Genomic DNA, 12,315 nt, shown 5'->3' on the forward strand with positions numbered 1-12,315 from the left:
ACCTCCAAACACCTAAACGTGAGTATAAAAACATCATCATCATTGCAACCTCGGGGAAGAATAAAAAAAGCGCCGTGAGAATATAGCTGAGCACAACACGAGAGAACATTACAAAAGTAGTAATACAGCATGGCGACCATGAAAGCAGTCGGTTCGTCATCTTTTCCCGCACCAGTGCAAAAGCAATGAGAAAAAGCGCCATCCAAATATCTAATAACCACCAGACATCAAAGGCGGCAAAGGCGAACGCGATGCCCTCTTCATCAACGCGGAAACCCCCAAACCAACCGCCGGCACCGGCCAGGCCATTGTCAAGATCAAGGCATTCGGCATCAACCGCATGGACATCATCCAGCGGCGCGGCCTGTACCCGCTGCCGCCGCAGGCGCCCTCCACGCTGGGCGTCGAGTTCAGCGGCACCATCGAGTCGTTTGGCCCGGGGGACCACGGGAGCTTCAAGGCCGGCGACCAAGTGCTCGGCCTGGCCTACGGCGGCGCCTACGCCGAGTACATTGCCGTCAGCTCCAAGATGCTGCTCCACAAGCCGGGCCACATGAGCTTTGAGCAGGCGGCCGCCGTCCCCGAGACCTGGATCACCGCCACGCAGGCGCTGCACATGGTGCTGGGCTTCGCGAGGGGCAAGTCGATTCTGTGGCACGCCGGCGCGTCCGGGGTGTCCATCGCGGGCATCCAGCTGTCGAGGGCGTCTGGCGCGTCCGAGGTGTACGCCACGGCGGGATCCGACGACAAGTGCGCGTTTGTGACGAGGGAGATTGGTGCCACCGCGGCCTTCAACTACAAGACGACGGACTGGGTCCGGGAGATCAAGGACAGGACGGGCGGCAAGGGCGTCGACTACATTGTCGATTTCGTCGGGGCCGACTACTTCCAGAAGAACTTGGATGTCGCGGCGAGGGACGGCAGGATCGTCCTGCTGGGAACGTTGAGCGGTGGCAAGGTGCCCGATGCAGATATTTCGCAGATCCTGTACAAGAGGATCCGTATTGAGGGCAGTACGCTGCGCAGTCGGGATGAGGAGTATCAGGGTAAGCTGAGGGATCGGCTGGAGACGTACTGCCCCGAGTTTGCGTCCGGCAAGCTCAAGATCATCGTGGACAAGGTGATGCCGTGGGAGGAGATTCAGGAGGCGCACAAGTACATGGAGGATGCGAAGAACACGGGCAAGATTGTGTGCACTATTTCCTAAAAATGATTTATTCTTATCAATGGGAAATACGAATAGCTAAAAAAAAACACAAAAAAAAAAGGTCAGATGGGCCTAAGACAACCAATTCTGAGGCGCTTGAGAAACAAAGAAGAGAGTCGTCTGGACCCAAACCACTCGTCGTCATTGACGCCAGCTAGTGTTCGTTTATCCATCTCAACATTTGCTGATATGCAGTTGTTTGTGCTTCGGTAATGGCACTATCTGCATATGCACCTACTACAGCAAAACCTAGGGACGAGTTAGCATGCATAATACCAAGTGTTTAATGGAAAGCAACAGGGGAAAAAAGAGCATACCATGTGGCACGCCAGGATAGACCTGCACCTCGTGCTCAAGATTTGCTTTGGACATGGCGTCCTCGCCCGCCTTCCGTACCTCATCTGGAAACAAGTTGTCGTTTTCAACACACACTAGACTGAGCGGTGCCTTCAAGTTATTGAAATCATCTGGCGTGACCGACGCACCATGCGCCAGAGCTCCAGCCTTGATATACGGGCCCTTCCTCTTCAACGCACCTGCCTCCTCATCGCTGCCCTGTTCTTCTGTCTCCTGAGCCAGCAGGAGGACAAATCGTCCACCAACACAGTACCCAACTGCGTATATTCCCTCACCATTCTTGATGGCGTCTGCGTACTGGTCTTGAGCTGCCTCAATGACCCTGCGCAGGATGGGCATGACCTTGTCCGGGGTGATTCGGGCCAGCCACATGTCAATAAAGAAGGACTTGACGACCCCGACGGCCTGGAGCTTAACCTGCTCGATGATGGAGGAGGAGTCGTCGGTGATGGCCGTGGATAATGGGACGCTGTCGCCAGCAAAGAGGTCCGGCATCAATACGAGGTAGCCTTCTGAGGCGAATTTGTCGGCTTGAATTTGATTGTTGACCGACTTGATTCCAGTGCCGCCGGTGAGAAGCAGGAGGAGCTTTGAGGGCGCATGGGGGTAGTCGGCTGGTTTGGAAATATAGACCTGGCAGGTGGTTAGAACGGTGTGTCTCGTGTTTGGTTGGTGTAGCTGGGAGCCTACGTCGATATCGTTCAGTTTGATAATCTCACCGGTTGACGACTGTCCACTAGCTAGAGACTGGGGTTAGCAGCGGCGTGTAAGCGTTTCAACACGACGATGTACTCACGAGTTGGACGGTCAGTTACGCAATGCTCCCCGGTCTGACCTGGCGATTCTGCAGGTGTGATGGTCTCCGGCTTCTGCTCAGTCTGCCGCTCCTGAGCGTCGCTCTCGGGAGCTTTGGTGGCCATGTCGACTTCAGTCATGATGGGCTATTTGGGTATGCGAAGGGTGCAGCTACGGCGACTGTGGCACGGCGAAAGTATTGGATAATGAAGGCTTGTCGTCTATGAAGTTGACCACCACTTGGCATGTGGCAGGAAGTGGGCTGTGCCAAACAGGCTCGACGTCATCTTGAAAGTTTGGGGGAAGAGTCTCAGATGGTATGCTGGGTCAACAAGGTCACTTGACAGCTGCGAAAAAAATTCACATGGTATCAATCAGAGGCTGCACAAGATCAATTCACACAAGAGATAGCCAATATAAAAACCATAGCTACCAGAAGAAGGCAAGATAATAACTGTTCGGACTTGCGCCACCCGTTGAAGGGGGCCGTTGTAGCTTAGTCAGCACGCCGCCTGCACCCCGCCATTGACTCAAGTACTTGAGCAGCTGCCTGCGGGGCCAATTCCACTAAACGCGCTGGACGCGTCGCGACGTCTAGATTATTCACGGTCATCGTTTGAGAAAGCTATCCTGCGTAAGCTCACGCACCACCTTCAAATACTATTCGTCGAGACGAGAGCAAGACACTTTCACATCGTCAATACGAACTTACCTAGCCATTATGGATGCCGCATCTGCCCTATCAAGAGGGTCACTTGAGTACGTCTTTCCGCATTCACACCCGTCGGGCATCGTTTGGGGCCTGGGCATAGCGTGTTGACATTTTATTCTAGTGTCATCTTCAACGACATCGACAAAGCAGCGAAGCTCTTTCCCGTCCCTGTGATGCAATGCCTTCAAGTCAAGCCTATGGGTGCTTCGGCTACCGGAGGCGAACGTTACAGACTGGTCATGAGTGACGGCGACCACTACGTTCAGGCCATGCTTGCAACGCAGGCAAATCACGTCATTCACGATGGAAAGCTTGTACGGGGTAGTTTCGCCCGTGTCAAGCAGTATAACCCTCAGAACCTGAAGGGAAAGAAGTAAGTCGACTCCCTCGGGCATGAATCTCGTGGTGCCTAACAACAGGCCAGCATTCTCGTCATCCTCGACCTCGAGGTCATTGAATCCCTGGGCGTGCAAGAAAAGATTGGCAGCCCAACGGCTGTCGAGACAAATGAGGCCAAAGAGCAAACCATCGCTAGCAATGACTTTTACGGAAACAAGAAGGAAGAGAGCAAGCCGCAGTCGATGCCTTCAAGGCCAGCGGTTCACGACGGCGGCAACATCTATCCTATCGAGGGTCTCTCGCCCTTCCAGCACAAGTGGACAATCAAGGCGCGAGTCACAATGAAGTCAGATATCAAGACATGGCATAAGCCCACAGGAGAGGGCAAGCTCTTCAGCGTGAACCTCCTCGACGAGAGTGGTGAGATCAAGGCCACTGGTTTCAACGACCAGTGCGACGCGTTTTATGACCTCCTGCAAGAAGGCTCCGTCTACTACATTTCCAGCCCCTGTCGAGTGAATCTGGCAAAGAAGCAGTTCTCCAACCTGCCAAACGATTACGAAATCACATTCGAGCGAGATACGAGGATCGAAAAGGCCGAGGATCAGACGAATGTGCCCCAGGTCCGGTTCAACTTCTGCACAATTCAGGAGCTACAAAATGTCGAAAAGGACAACACTGTTGACGTCATTGGCGTTTTGAAGGATGTTGGCGAAGTCAGCGAAATCACCTCCAAGTCATCAGGCAAGCCCTTCCAGAAGCGAGAGCTCACTCTGGTCGATGACACGGGCTACTCTGTCCGCGTAACCGTCTGGGGCAAAACTGCCAACTCGTTTGACGCCAACCCCGAATCCGTAGTCGCCTTCAAGGGCACCAAGGTGTCCGACTTTGGCGGCAAGAGTCTCAGTCTCCTATCCTCTGGTACTATGACGGTCGACCCCGACATCCCCGACGCCCACCGCCTCAAGGGCTGGTACGACTCCTCCGGGCGGACAGACAACTTCGCCACGCACCAGAACATGGCGAGCATGGGCAATGCCGGGGGCCGCGCAAACGAGACCAAGACCATTGCCCAGGTCAAGGATGAGAATCTCGGCATGGACGCCCCCGCCTACTACTCCATCAAGGCCACAATCGTCTTTGTCAAACAAGACACCTTCTGCTACCCCGCCTGCTCCAAGGAGGGCTGCAACAAGAAGGTTGTCGAGACCGGGGATGGTTGGTACTGCGAGAAATGCAGCGTGTCCCACGAGCGTCCTGATTACCGATACATCGTGTCGCTCAATGTCGCAGACCACACGAGCCACCAATGGCTCAACTGCTTCAACGAGACGGGCGAGGCCATCTTTGGCATGACGGCCAACCAGCTCATGGAGCTCAAGGAGAACGACGATGCCAAGTTCATGGCGGCGTTTGAGGCGGTGAATTGCAAAAAGTTGAATTTCAGGTGTAGAGCGAAGATGGATAACTTTGGCGACACGCAGAGGTATGTTGTGTTTTGTGTGTTTTTTTTAACAGCATCGTGGAGCATGTTTGTCTGTGGACTCGAGACTGATGTTTTTCACAAAGGGTCCGATATCAAGTAATAAGTGCATCGTTCTTGGATTTCAAGAGCGAGGGCAACAAGTTGGCCGAGTTGATCAAGCAGTATGACATGAATGCCTGAGTGTGTGTGGAACCCTAGGCGGGGAGGATTTGACGAACAGTATGAACATGTATATTCTACTAGTTGTGAAAGAAGGGGGGAGTATCAGGGGATGCGGAGGAAGCGCAATGAAAAAGATACGGGTCAAGAAGGCTGTCGGCGGATCATGGGCTATTAGTTGACGGGTAAAAAGAAAGGGGGTCTTGTAATTCCTGACGAATTCTGTTTTTTTTTTTTTTATTTAAAAAGAAGAAATGTCCATCACTTGTCGGTCCCCTGATGTGGTTGACCATTTTAACCCGGCTTTTTTTTTTTTGTAACTTGTTTTCATATATTGATATTGATCTCTCTATACGTGCTCAACATGGGTATCGTTCTAATGTCGTTCAACTAGTCAATAGACAACTTTTCGTGCTTCCACGGCCGCTTGCCCTCTCCGTCGCCATAGGCAGCGGTGGCCTGGTAGTCCCCCCTAATCTTGTACTTGTAGATGGTGAGGCCCTCGAGGCCGACGGGACCACGGGCGTGAATCTTGTTGGTGCTGATGCCGACCTCGGTGCCGAAGCCGTACCGCATGCCGTCTGCCACGCGCGTCGAGGCGTTCCAGTACACGCCGGCCGAGTCGACCTGGTTCATGAAGCGCTCGGCCTCGGCAGCGTCCGCGGTGAGGATGGAGTCGGTATGGTGCGAGCCGTGGGTGTTGATGTGCTCGATGGCCTGGGCGACGCCCGACACCGTCTTGACGGCGAGGGTCAGGCCCAGGAACTCGGTGTCAAAGTCGGCGTCGGTGGCGTCGACGACGTCGGCGCCGGCGAGGGACGCCAGGGCCGCCTTGCTGGCCGGGTCGCAGCGCAGCGACACGCCCCTGGCGGCGAGGGCGGCGGCCACGCCGGGGAACGAGGTGCCGAGGGCCGCGTCCTGGACGAGCAGGGTCTCGAGGCTGTTGCACCCGGCGGGATAGCTCGTCTTGGCGTCGACGACGGCGGTCGCGGCCTTTTCCGGGTCGGCGCTGGCGGCCAGGTACATGGCGCAGAGGCCGTCCGCGTGGCCGAGCACGGGGATCTTGGTCGACCCCTTGATGTAGCGGACGAGCTCGTTGGAGCCGCGGGGGATGGCGAGGTCGATGTAGCGGTCCTGGGCGAGGAGCTGGGCGATTGCGTCGCGGGTGGTGACGAGCTGGATCGCCCCGTTGGGGACCTCTGTCTCTGCGAGGGCCGACGAAATGACCTTGGAGATGGCGACGAACGACTCGGTGGACTCCTTGCCGCCTGCATTGGTCGCATGAGCAAGAAAAGTAAAAAAAGGTTCCTCCTTTGTGTGGGCGCACAACGTACCTTTGAGAATGGCGGCGTTTCCAGATTTGACAGCCAGGCTGGCGATGTTGGCAATGACTTCGGGACGCGCCTCAAAGATGATGAGGATGACGCCAATGGGACAGGAAACCCTCTCGAGGATGAAGTCGTCGTCGAGCTTGGTCCGCAATTGAATTTTTCCAACTAGTTATTGCCGGGATCAGGCCGGTCTGCTCACACACACACACACACACACACACCCCTTTCTTTGAACGTACCTGGGTCTTCCAAATCCCGAACATCCAAGATGCCCTTCAACATGTCCTCCCACTTGCCCTTTTTGCCGAGGTCGAGCCTGGAGACGAGAGCCTCACTGAGAGCGCCGTCGGCGGCGGCCTTCTTTGCGAGCTCCAGGTCGCGGGCGTTGGCGGCCAGGATGTCGTCTCTGGAGGCGGAGAGGGCGGCGTGGATGGCATCGAGGGCTGCGTTGCGCGCCGAGGCCGGCAGCGAGGCGAGTGCGAACGACGCCGTCTTTGCCTCCTTGGCGGCGGCTTCTGCCGTTGCGTTGGTGAGAGACATTTCCGGGGGTTGGAGGGTGTTTTGAGTTGGAATTGGTGGGCTGGGTTCGTGGAGGAGGGGGATTTGATGGAAAATCGACTCGAGCCGATTGGGCGGGCGGCCAAGAGCAAAAGACGAGAGCAAATGAGGTGCGATGACGTTTTTGGTGGTGTAAGAAATGCTTGCCCCGCCGAGGGGTTTCTCAACCATCATGATTTCTCATCCGACATTCGGCCCTTGATAAAAGAGGGACTCGGCTGTCTATTATAAGGGGAAAAAAATAAGAAATAAAAATAAAAATAAAAATAAAATAAAAAATTAGCGGTCGCAAGGAACAAGGAGCGCAGCATTATAAACAAACATGAGCCACACACGCCCAAACGCATCATGAACAACAGGGTCAACTTTTCACGCCTTCACAAGAGCAACGGAACCTCCAACTACTACAAAGCTGCCACTCCTCTCTCGCGAAACCAAGCTCAGCAGATTGTACAGTAGCCGATTCCCTGCAAGAATCCCACTTTATGATACTCCGAGTAGTCCGTCTCAATCTCCCACTTTCCATCCTCCCTGGCCAGGTCCAACGTGTCGATGCCGCGAGTTGGAACCTTGCCACCAAAGCCGCCGGGCGCCTCCCAGCGAAACGCATTCTTCCGACACGCCCAGAAGTTGTCAAGAGTGACGAACGAGTTCGCCGCCCCGGGATGAGGCGGGTAGGCCGCAATAAAGGCCTCTCGGCCCTTGACGACGGCCGGCTGATTAGCTATACACGCACACACTCCTCCGTTTTGTCTGCGGGGGAACTGGTGGCATTACAGGCGTGACATTCGGCGTCGTAAACTCTTGGCTGTCAGGGTAGATTGCAAAGTCCGACGTGAGCGTGTCACGTATCAGCTCCACGTTGCCGTCAGAGAAGAAGCAAAGGACCATCGACGACTGAGGGACTGTCTTTCCGAGAATATTAATACGAGGCTTCGACGTCTCGTTTCTAGGCCCCCATAGTCTCGAGTGGTAGTCGACGCCCGTTGTCGTGGTGGCTGCGTCCGGATCTATCCAAGCTGGGCCCAAGGGCCTGCCGGATGTGGACAAAACATGGTTTGGAGTAACCAACGGCAGACGTAAATGGGGACGCCTTTCCCTGCGTTGCCAGCTGCCAACAGGCAAAAGACGGCCAATTGCAGTCGGACGTGAAGGAGGGCGTTTTAGCGGCATTGCAGTTCATATCGGTGCGCTAAGCTGAGAGCGTCTCCATCTCCGCGATATTCGCTTGCTCATTTTTTCCTCTCTATCCCCATAGCAATTCGGCGCAATGTATTTTTTTTTGGTCCCCTTGTGCAAGGATGCTCTCATCTGGTTCCTCCGTGTCAAGATGGCGCCTTGAAACGTCCCGACTTGAGCATCTTTGCCAAGACTCCAAGGTAACATCCCGGCGCTTTCAACCCGTGCCGTTCGTTATCCGCAGTCAACAAGGGACAAAGCACCGAGTTAGCAGACCAAAAAAGTCCGATTGCGCATGGACACGCCCACAACCCCCCCGTCACTAACGCTGCCGAGCCTCGGAACCCAACTGCTCTGCTCGGAGCTCAAAGGCACATACGGGGGCCGTTTCCGTTGCCGAGTTTATCCTTTTTAAACCATGTCCTTGCATTGCTCGCAGCGCCGTCAGTTTCCTAGGCCCGATTTCCTTTCTTCTTTTTTTTCCCAAAAAGAACAATCGTCCTTGTCTGCTGTCTATATTCTTCTTTCACATATAATGTGTTTCCGTCTCTGTTGACTCTGATTCCCGAAGCCATCTGCGCCCCCTCCCTCCGCGGACCGGAAGCACCATGCCCGCGGACCTCGAGAAACCGCCGCCGGAGCGACGCCAGGATAAAACACCGCGCCAGCCGTCCATTGCGTCTGCGGCAACGACAGAGACGCCGCCGGCTCACGATACCGAGAAGGGTCTGCCCGCGCGCGCTGCGTCCCCGGCGAGCAAGAGCACCTCCGGCGAGGACAGACGCACCGGGCCCGAGGCCAAGGCCGATGCCGGGTCCGGGGTCCTCGCCGTCGGCTGCGGCCGGACCGCGTCCCGTGCATCGTCGACGACACGCCCCAGGATCGTGGCCATTGTGCCGCGCGCGCAGAGGAGAGGCCTGTTTGCGGGCTTCGCCGTCACGCCAGAGGTCGAGAGGCCGTATGACTACACGAATTCAACGAAATGGGGCATCACGGCGACGATAGCGCTGGCGACGCTGGCCGCGCCCATGGGATCGTCTATTTTCTACCGTTGGTCTCCCTCCACCACGCCCCTTTGAATATTTTCATCCCCCCCCCTCTCTCTCTCTCTTTGTTCCCCCTACGCTAATATTGCGGTTTTTTCTTTTTCATCTTCACTTTTCTAATGGCTGCAGCTGCCCTCCACGGACTCACCGCCGAGTTCAGCACCTCGTCGACCGTCGCCAACCTCTCCGTGGCGCTGTACATGCTCTCCATGTCCATCTTCCCGCTGTGGTGGTCGTCGTTTTCCGAGGAGTTTGGCCGGCGCAGCGTCTACCTCGTCTCGTTCATGCTGTTCGTCGTCTTCTCGGTGCTGTGCGCCGTCAGCCGGAACATGGCCATGCTCGTCGTCTTCCGCGTCCTGACGGGCGGCGCGTCGGCGAGCGTCCAGGCCGTCGGCGCCGGCACCATCGCCGACATCTGGGAGAGCTTCGAGCGCGGCCGCGCCATGGGCATGTTCTACCTGGGCCCGCTGCTGGGGCCCGTCATCTCCCCCGTGCTGGGCGGTGCGCTGTCCCAGAGCCTCGGCTGGCGCGCGTGCATGTACTTCCTCGCCGGGTACGGGCTCTGCGTGCTCGCCATGCTGCTGCTGTTCCTGCCGGAGACGCTGCCGCGGCCCAAGCTCGAGCCGGCCGGGCCTCCTCCTCCCCCTCTCGCCCTGCGGCGCATGTCGACGAGGGAGTCGGCCGGGCTGCGCTCGAGGCGGCTCGCCGCCGGCCTCAAGAGGTTCCTGGTCGACCCCCTGGCCGTGCTGCTGTTTCTGCGCTTCCCGCCGGTGCTCATCACCGTCTGTCTCGCTGCCATTGCCTTTGGCGCCCTCTTCGTCGCCAACATCTCCATCCAGCAGGAGTTTGCCAGGGCCCCGTACCGCTTTGAGCAGCTCGTCGTCGGGCTCTTGTACTTGCCGCCTGGCCTGGGGTACTTCTTGGCCTCCGTCTCTGGCGGCAGCTGGACCGACAGCATCATGGCCCGCGAGGCGGTGAGGGCGAATCGCTACGACGAGCGCGGCAAGCTCATCCTCCTGCCCGAGGACCGCATGCGTGAGAACGTGTGGATTGCGAATACCCTCTACCCCTGCGGCCTGCTTCTCTTCGGATGGACCCTCAACTACGGGGTGTTCTGGTTCGTGCCCTCCATCGGCTCGTTCCTCTTTGGGATCTCCTCCATGCTCGTGTTTGTAAGTTGGTCCTCCTGACCCCCCTATTACCCTGTCAGAGGGACTGCAGACGGGTAGTTGTATCGTTGGACTAACTGGCATAAACTGGAAATAAAGAGCACGGCTACGACGATGCTCACGGAGTTCGTGCGCAAGAGAAGTTCCGCTGGGGTGGCTGTCAACAACTTTGTCCGCAACATCCTCAGCTGCGTGGGGACGATTGTGGCCGCGCCGTGGGTTGATGCCATTGGCGTGGGATACGTCATGACCGCAGTGGCCTTGTTTTGCATCGTCGCTGGGTATATCGGCATTTGGACGCTGCGCCGGAATGCGCCTAGGTGGAGGAAGGAGATGGACAAGGCGTTGAATGCGTTGGACTGACATTTGGCATGCATCGTGGGCGTGTGGTATTGGCATGTAGCGTGCAGATTTCTAGACGAGATATGATATATGACGTTATCCATGAATTTTCTTCCTTGGATGCCGGCCAGGAAGGCGGTTCGTCTCGTCGTAACGATGTGAACTTTATCATGACTGTCTTCTCGTCACCCGTCAACGTCGCTTACTGCTGATAGCCGAAGAATGCGTCTTCGTCTCGTGTATCCATGTAAATGGATATGCCGCCTGACCCTCCCATCGCCGTCGCAAGCACCCTCGTCCACCAGCTACTCGGAAAACAGCCTCCCAATCGCATCAACCCCTACATTCCCACCGCTAAAAACAATCCCCAGGTCCCACCCCCGATCGCCTGCCTCCCTCTCCACCATCTCTCTAAAATCCTCGTCGAACAACGCAACCGCCAGCCCAACGCAGGCACTTGGCTCGACAACCACCTTCATCCTCTCCAGCACCAGCTTCATGGCCGCCTTAATCTCCTCCTCCGTAACGCTATACATCCCACTGACCAGCCTCCTCTCGTAAATCACTTTCCACGGCCACTCGCCCACGGGCGTCCTCAACCCATCAGCCACGGTGAGCGAACTCACAGCCGCCACCCTCTCACCCGCCTCATACCCGCGCTTACCGTCGTCCGCCCCCTCGTAGGAAGGCTCCGCCCCAAAGACCTTTACGCCGGTTCCCTCCGCGGAGAGTGCTACGCCGGAGAGCATGCCGCCGCCACCACAGGGGGCGATGATGGCGTCCAGGCCCTTTGTTGAAGACGCCGCGTAGGGGTCCAGCCGAGACTGCAGCTCGGCCACCTGTTCCTGCAGCTCGATCCCCATGGTCCCCTGGCCGAGCATGATGTCCGGGTGATCATACGGCGGGACGAGCCGCGCGCCCGTCTCAGAAATGACCTTGCCGGCCATGGCCTCGCGCTCGACTGAGGTGCTCCCGCTGAAGTAGACGGTTGCGCCGTACCCCTTCGTGGCGGCGATCTTCTGCGGCACGGAGATGGTGGGCATGACGATGTGCGCCTTGATGGAGGACTCGCGGGCAGCGAGGGCGAGGGCTTGCGCGTGGTTGCCTGCGTGGGTTAGCATGCCTTGAAGCAGGCGTGAGAGAGACAGAGAGACCATGAGGCAGGATGGAAAGCAACTTACCAGAACTATGCGTCACAACTCCCCTCTCCTTTCCGCCGCCCTCGACCCACCCCTCCTCCATCATCAACCTGCCCAGCGCATGAAACGCCCCTCGGACCTTGAACGCTCCTATTCTCTGCAGGTTTTCGCATTTGAACCACAACCTCATCTTTGGCTTGGCCGGCGTCCTGCCCTCGAAACGGGTGCCCCTGAAATCATCGGGAGACCGGGGCGTAGATGCAAGACCAGAGAGGGTAGTGTTTGTGAGCACGGGAGTGCGGTGAATGTGTGGTTTTATAAGGTCGTGAGCGGCCAGTACGGACGCACGGGATAGAGGGAGCGTGGTTGATATGTCGGCCATGTTGGGGGGGCAGAGTGGTTCATGACAAGCCGGCGGGATTGCGTGACGGAAACTCTCGAGTCGGATGATGAGTGATGCTGGTGAGAGGGGGGGATGTGAAATGGGGGCCCAGGT

The 12,315-nt window shown here is 57.0% G+C and overlaps 7 protein-coding genes across 7 annotated transcripts; 3 read left to right on the top strand and 4 right to left on the bottom strand.

Moving 5' to 3' along the window:
• Positions 1–340: 340 nt before the first annotated feature.
• J3458_005656 (uncharacterized protein) lies at positions 341–1,207 on the top strand (the record flags this gene model as incomplete). Its single annotated transcript, XM_007811974.2, has 1 exon — positions 341–1,207. The coding sequence occupies one exon, from the start codon at positions 341–343 to the stop codon at positions 1,205–1,207; it is 867 nt and encodes a 288-aa protein (XP_007810165.2).
• Positions 1,208–1,361: 154 nt separating this feature from the next.
• J3458_005657 (uncharacterized protein) lies at positions 1,362–2,499 on the bottom strand (the record flags this gene model as incomplete). The annotated part of the gene is made up of 4 exons (XM_066118927.1): positions 1,362–1,456; positions 1,525–2,197; positions 2,255–2,304; positions 2,361–2,499. 4 exons carry the CDS (start codon positions 2,497–2,499, stop codon positions 1,362–1,364), a joined length of 957 nt encoding a protein of 318 aa, XP_065976449.1.
• Positions 2,500–3,424: 925 nt separating this feature from the next.
• On the top strand, positions 3,425–5,926 carry RFA1 (Replication factor A protein 1). Its single transcript, XM_066118928.1, has 2 exons — positions 3,425–4,896; positions 4,980–5,926. The coding sequence occupies exons 1-2, from the start codon at positions 3,653–3,655 to the stop codon at positions 5,074–5,076; spliced, it is 1,341 nt and encodes a 446-aa protein (XP_065976450.1). The 5' UTR covers positions 3,425–3,652; the 3' UTR covers positions 5,077–5,926.
• Positions 5,370–7,177, bottom strand: PRO2 (glutamate-5-semialdehyde dehydrogenase). The gene is made up of 3 exons (XM_066118929.1): positions 6,626–7,177; positions 6,390–6,551; positions 5,370–6,323 (listed from the first exon to the last, which is right to left on the bottom strand). Exons 1-3 carry the CDS (start codon positions 7,116–7,118, stop codon positions 5,446–5,448), a joined length of 1,533 nt encoding a protein of 510 aa, XP_065976451.1. The 5' UTR covers positions 7,119–7,177; the 3' UTR covers positions 5,370–5,445.
• A 487-nt stretch (positions 7,178–7,664) lies between these two features.
• J3458_005660 (uncharacterized protein) lies at positions 7,665–8,117 on the bottom strand (the record flags this gene model as incomplete). Its single annotated transcript, XM_066118930.1, has 1 exon — positions 7,665–8,117. The coding sequence occupies one exon, from the start codon at positions 8,115–8,117 to the stop codon at positions 7,665–7,667; it is 453 nt and encodes a 150-aa protein (XP_065976452.1).
• A 388-nt stretch (positions 8,118–8,505) lies between these two features.
• On the top strand, positions 8,506–10,701 carry J3458_005661 (uncharacterized protein; the record flags this gene model as incomplete). Its single annotated transcript, XM_007811970.2, has 3 exons — positions 8,506–9,173; positions 9,299–10,341; positions 10,438–10,701. The coding sequence occupies exons 1-3, from the start codon at positions 8,732–8,734 to the stop codon at positions 10,699–10,701; spliced, it is 1,749 nt and encodes a 582-aa protein (XP_007810161.2). The 5' UTR covers positions 8,506–8,731.
• A 284-nt stretch (positions 10,702–10,985) lies between these two features.
• J3458_005662 (uncharacterized protein) lies at positions 10,986–12,201 on the bottom strand (the record flags this gene model as incomplete). Its single annotated transcript, XM_007811969.2, has 2 exons — positions 10,986–11,785; positions 11,862–12,201. The coding sequence occupies 2 exons, from the start codon at positions 12,199–12,201 to the stop codon at positions 10,986–10,988; spliced, it is 1,140 nt and encodes a 379-aa protein (XP_007810160.2).
• Positions 12,202–12,315: the final 114 nt, after the last annotated feature.

The sequence above is a fragment of the Metarhizium acridum genome, assembly GCF_019434415.1.
Source record: "Metarhizium acridum strain ARSEF 324 chromosome Unknown scaffold_31, whole genome shotgun sequence".
Classification (NCBI taxonomy): Eukaryota; Fungi; Ascomycota; class Sordariomycetes; order Hypocreales; family Clavicipitaceae; genus Metarhizium; species Metarhizium acridum.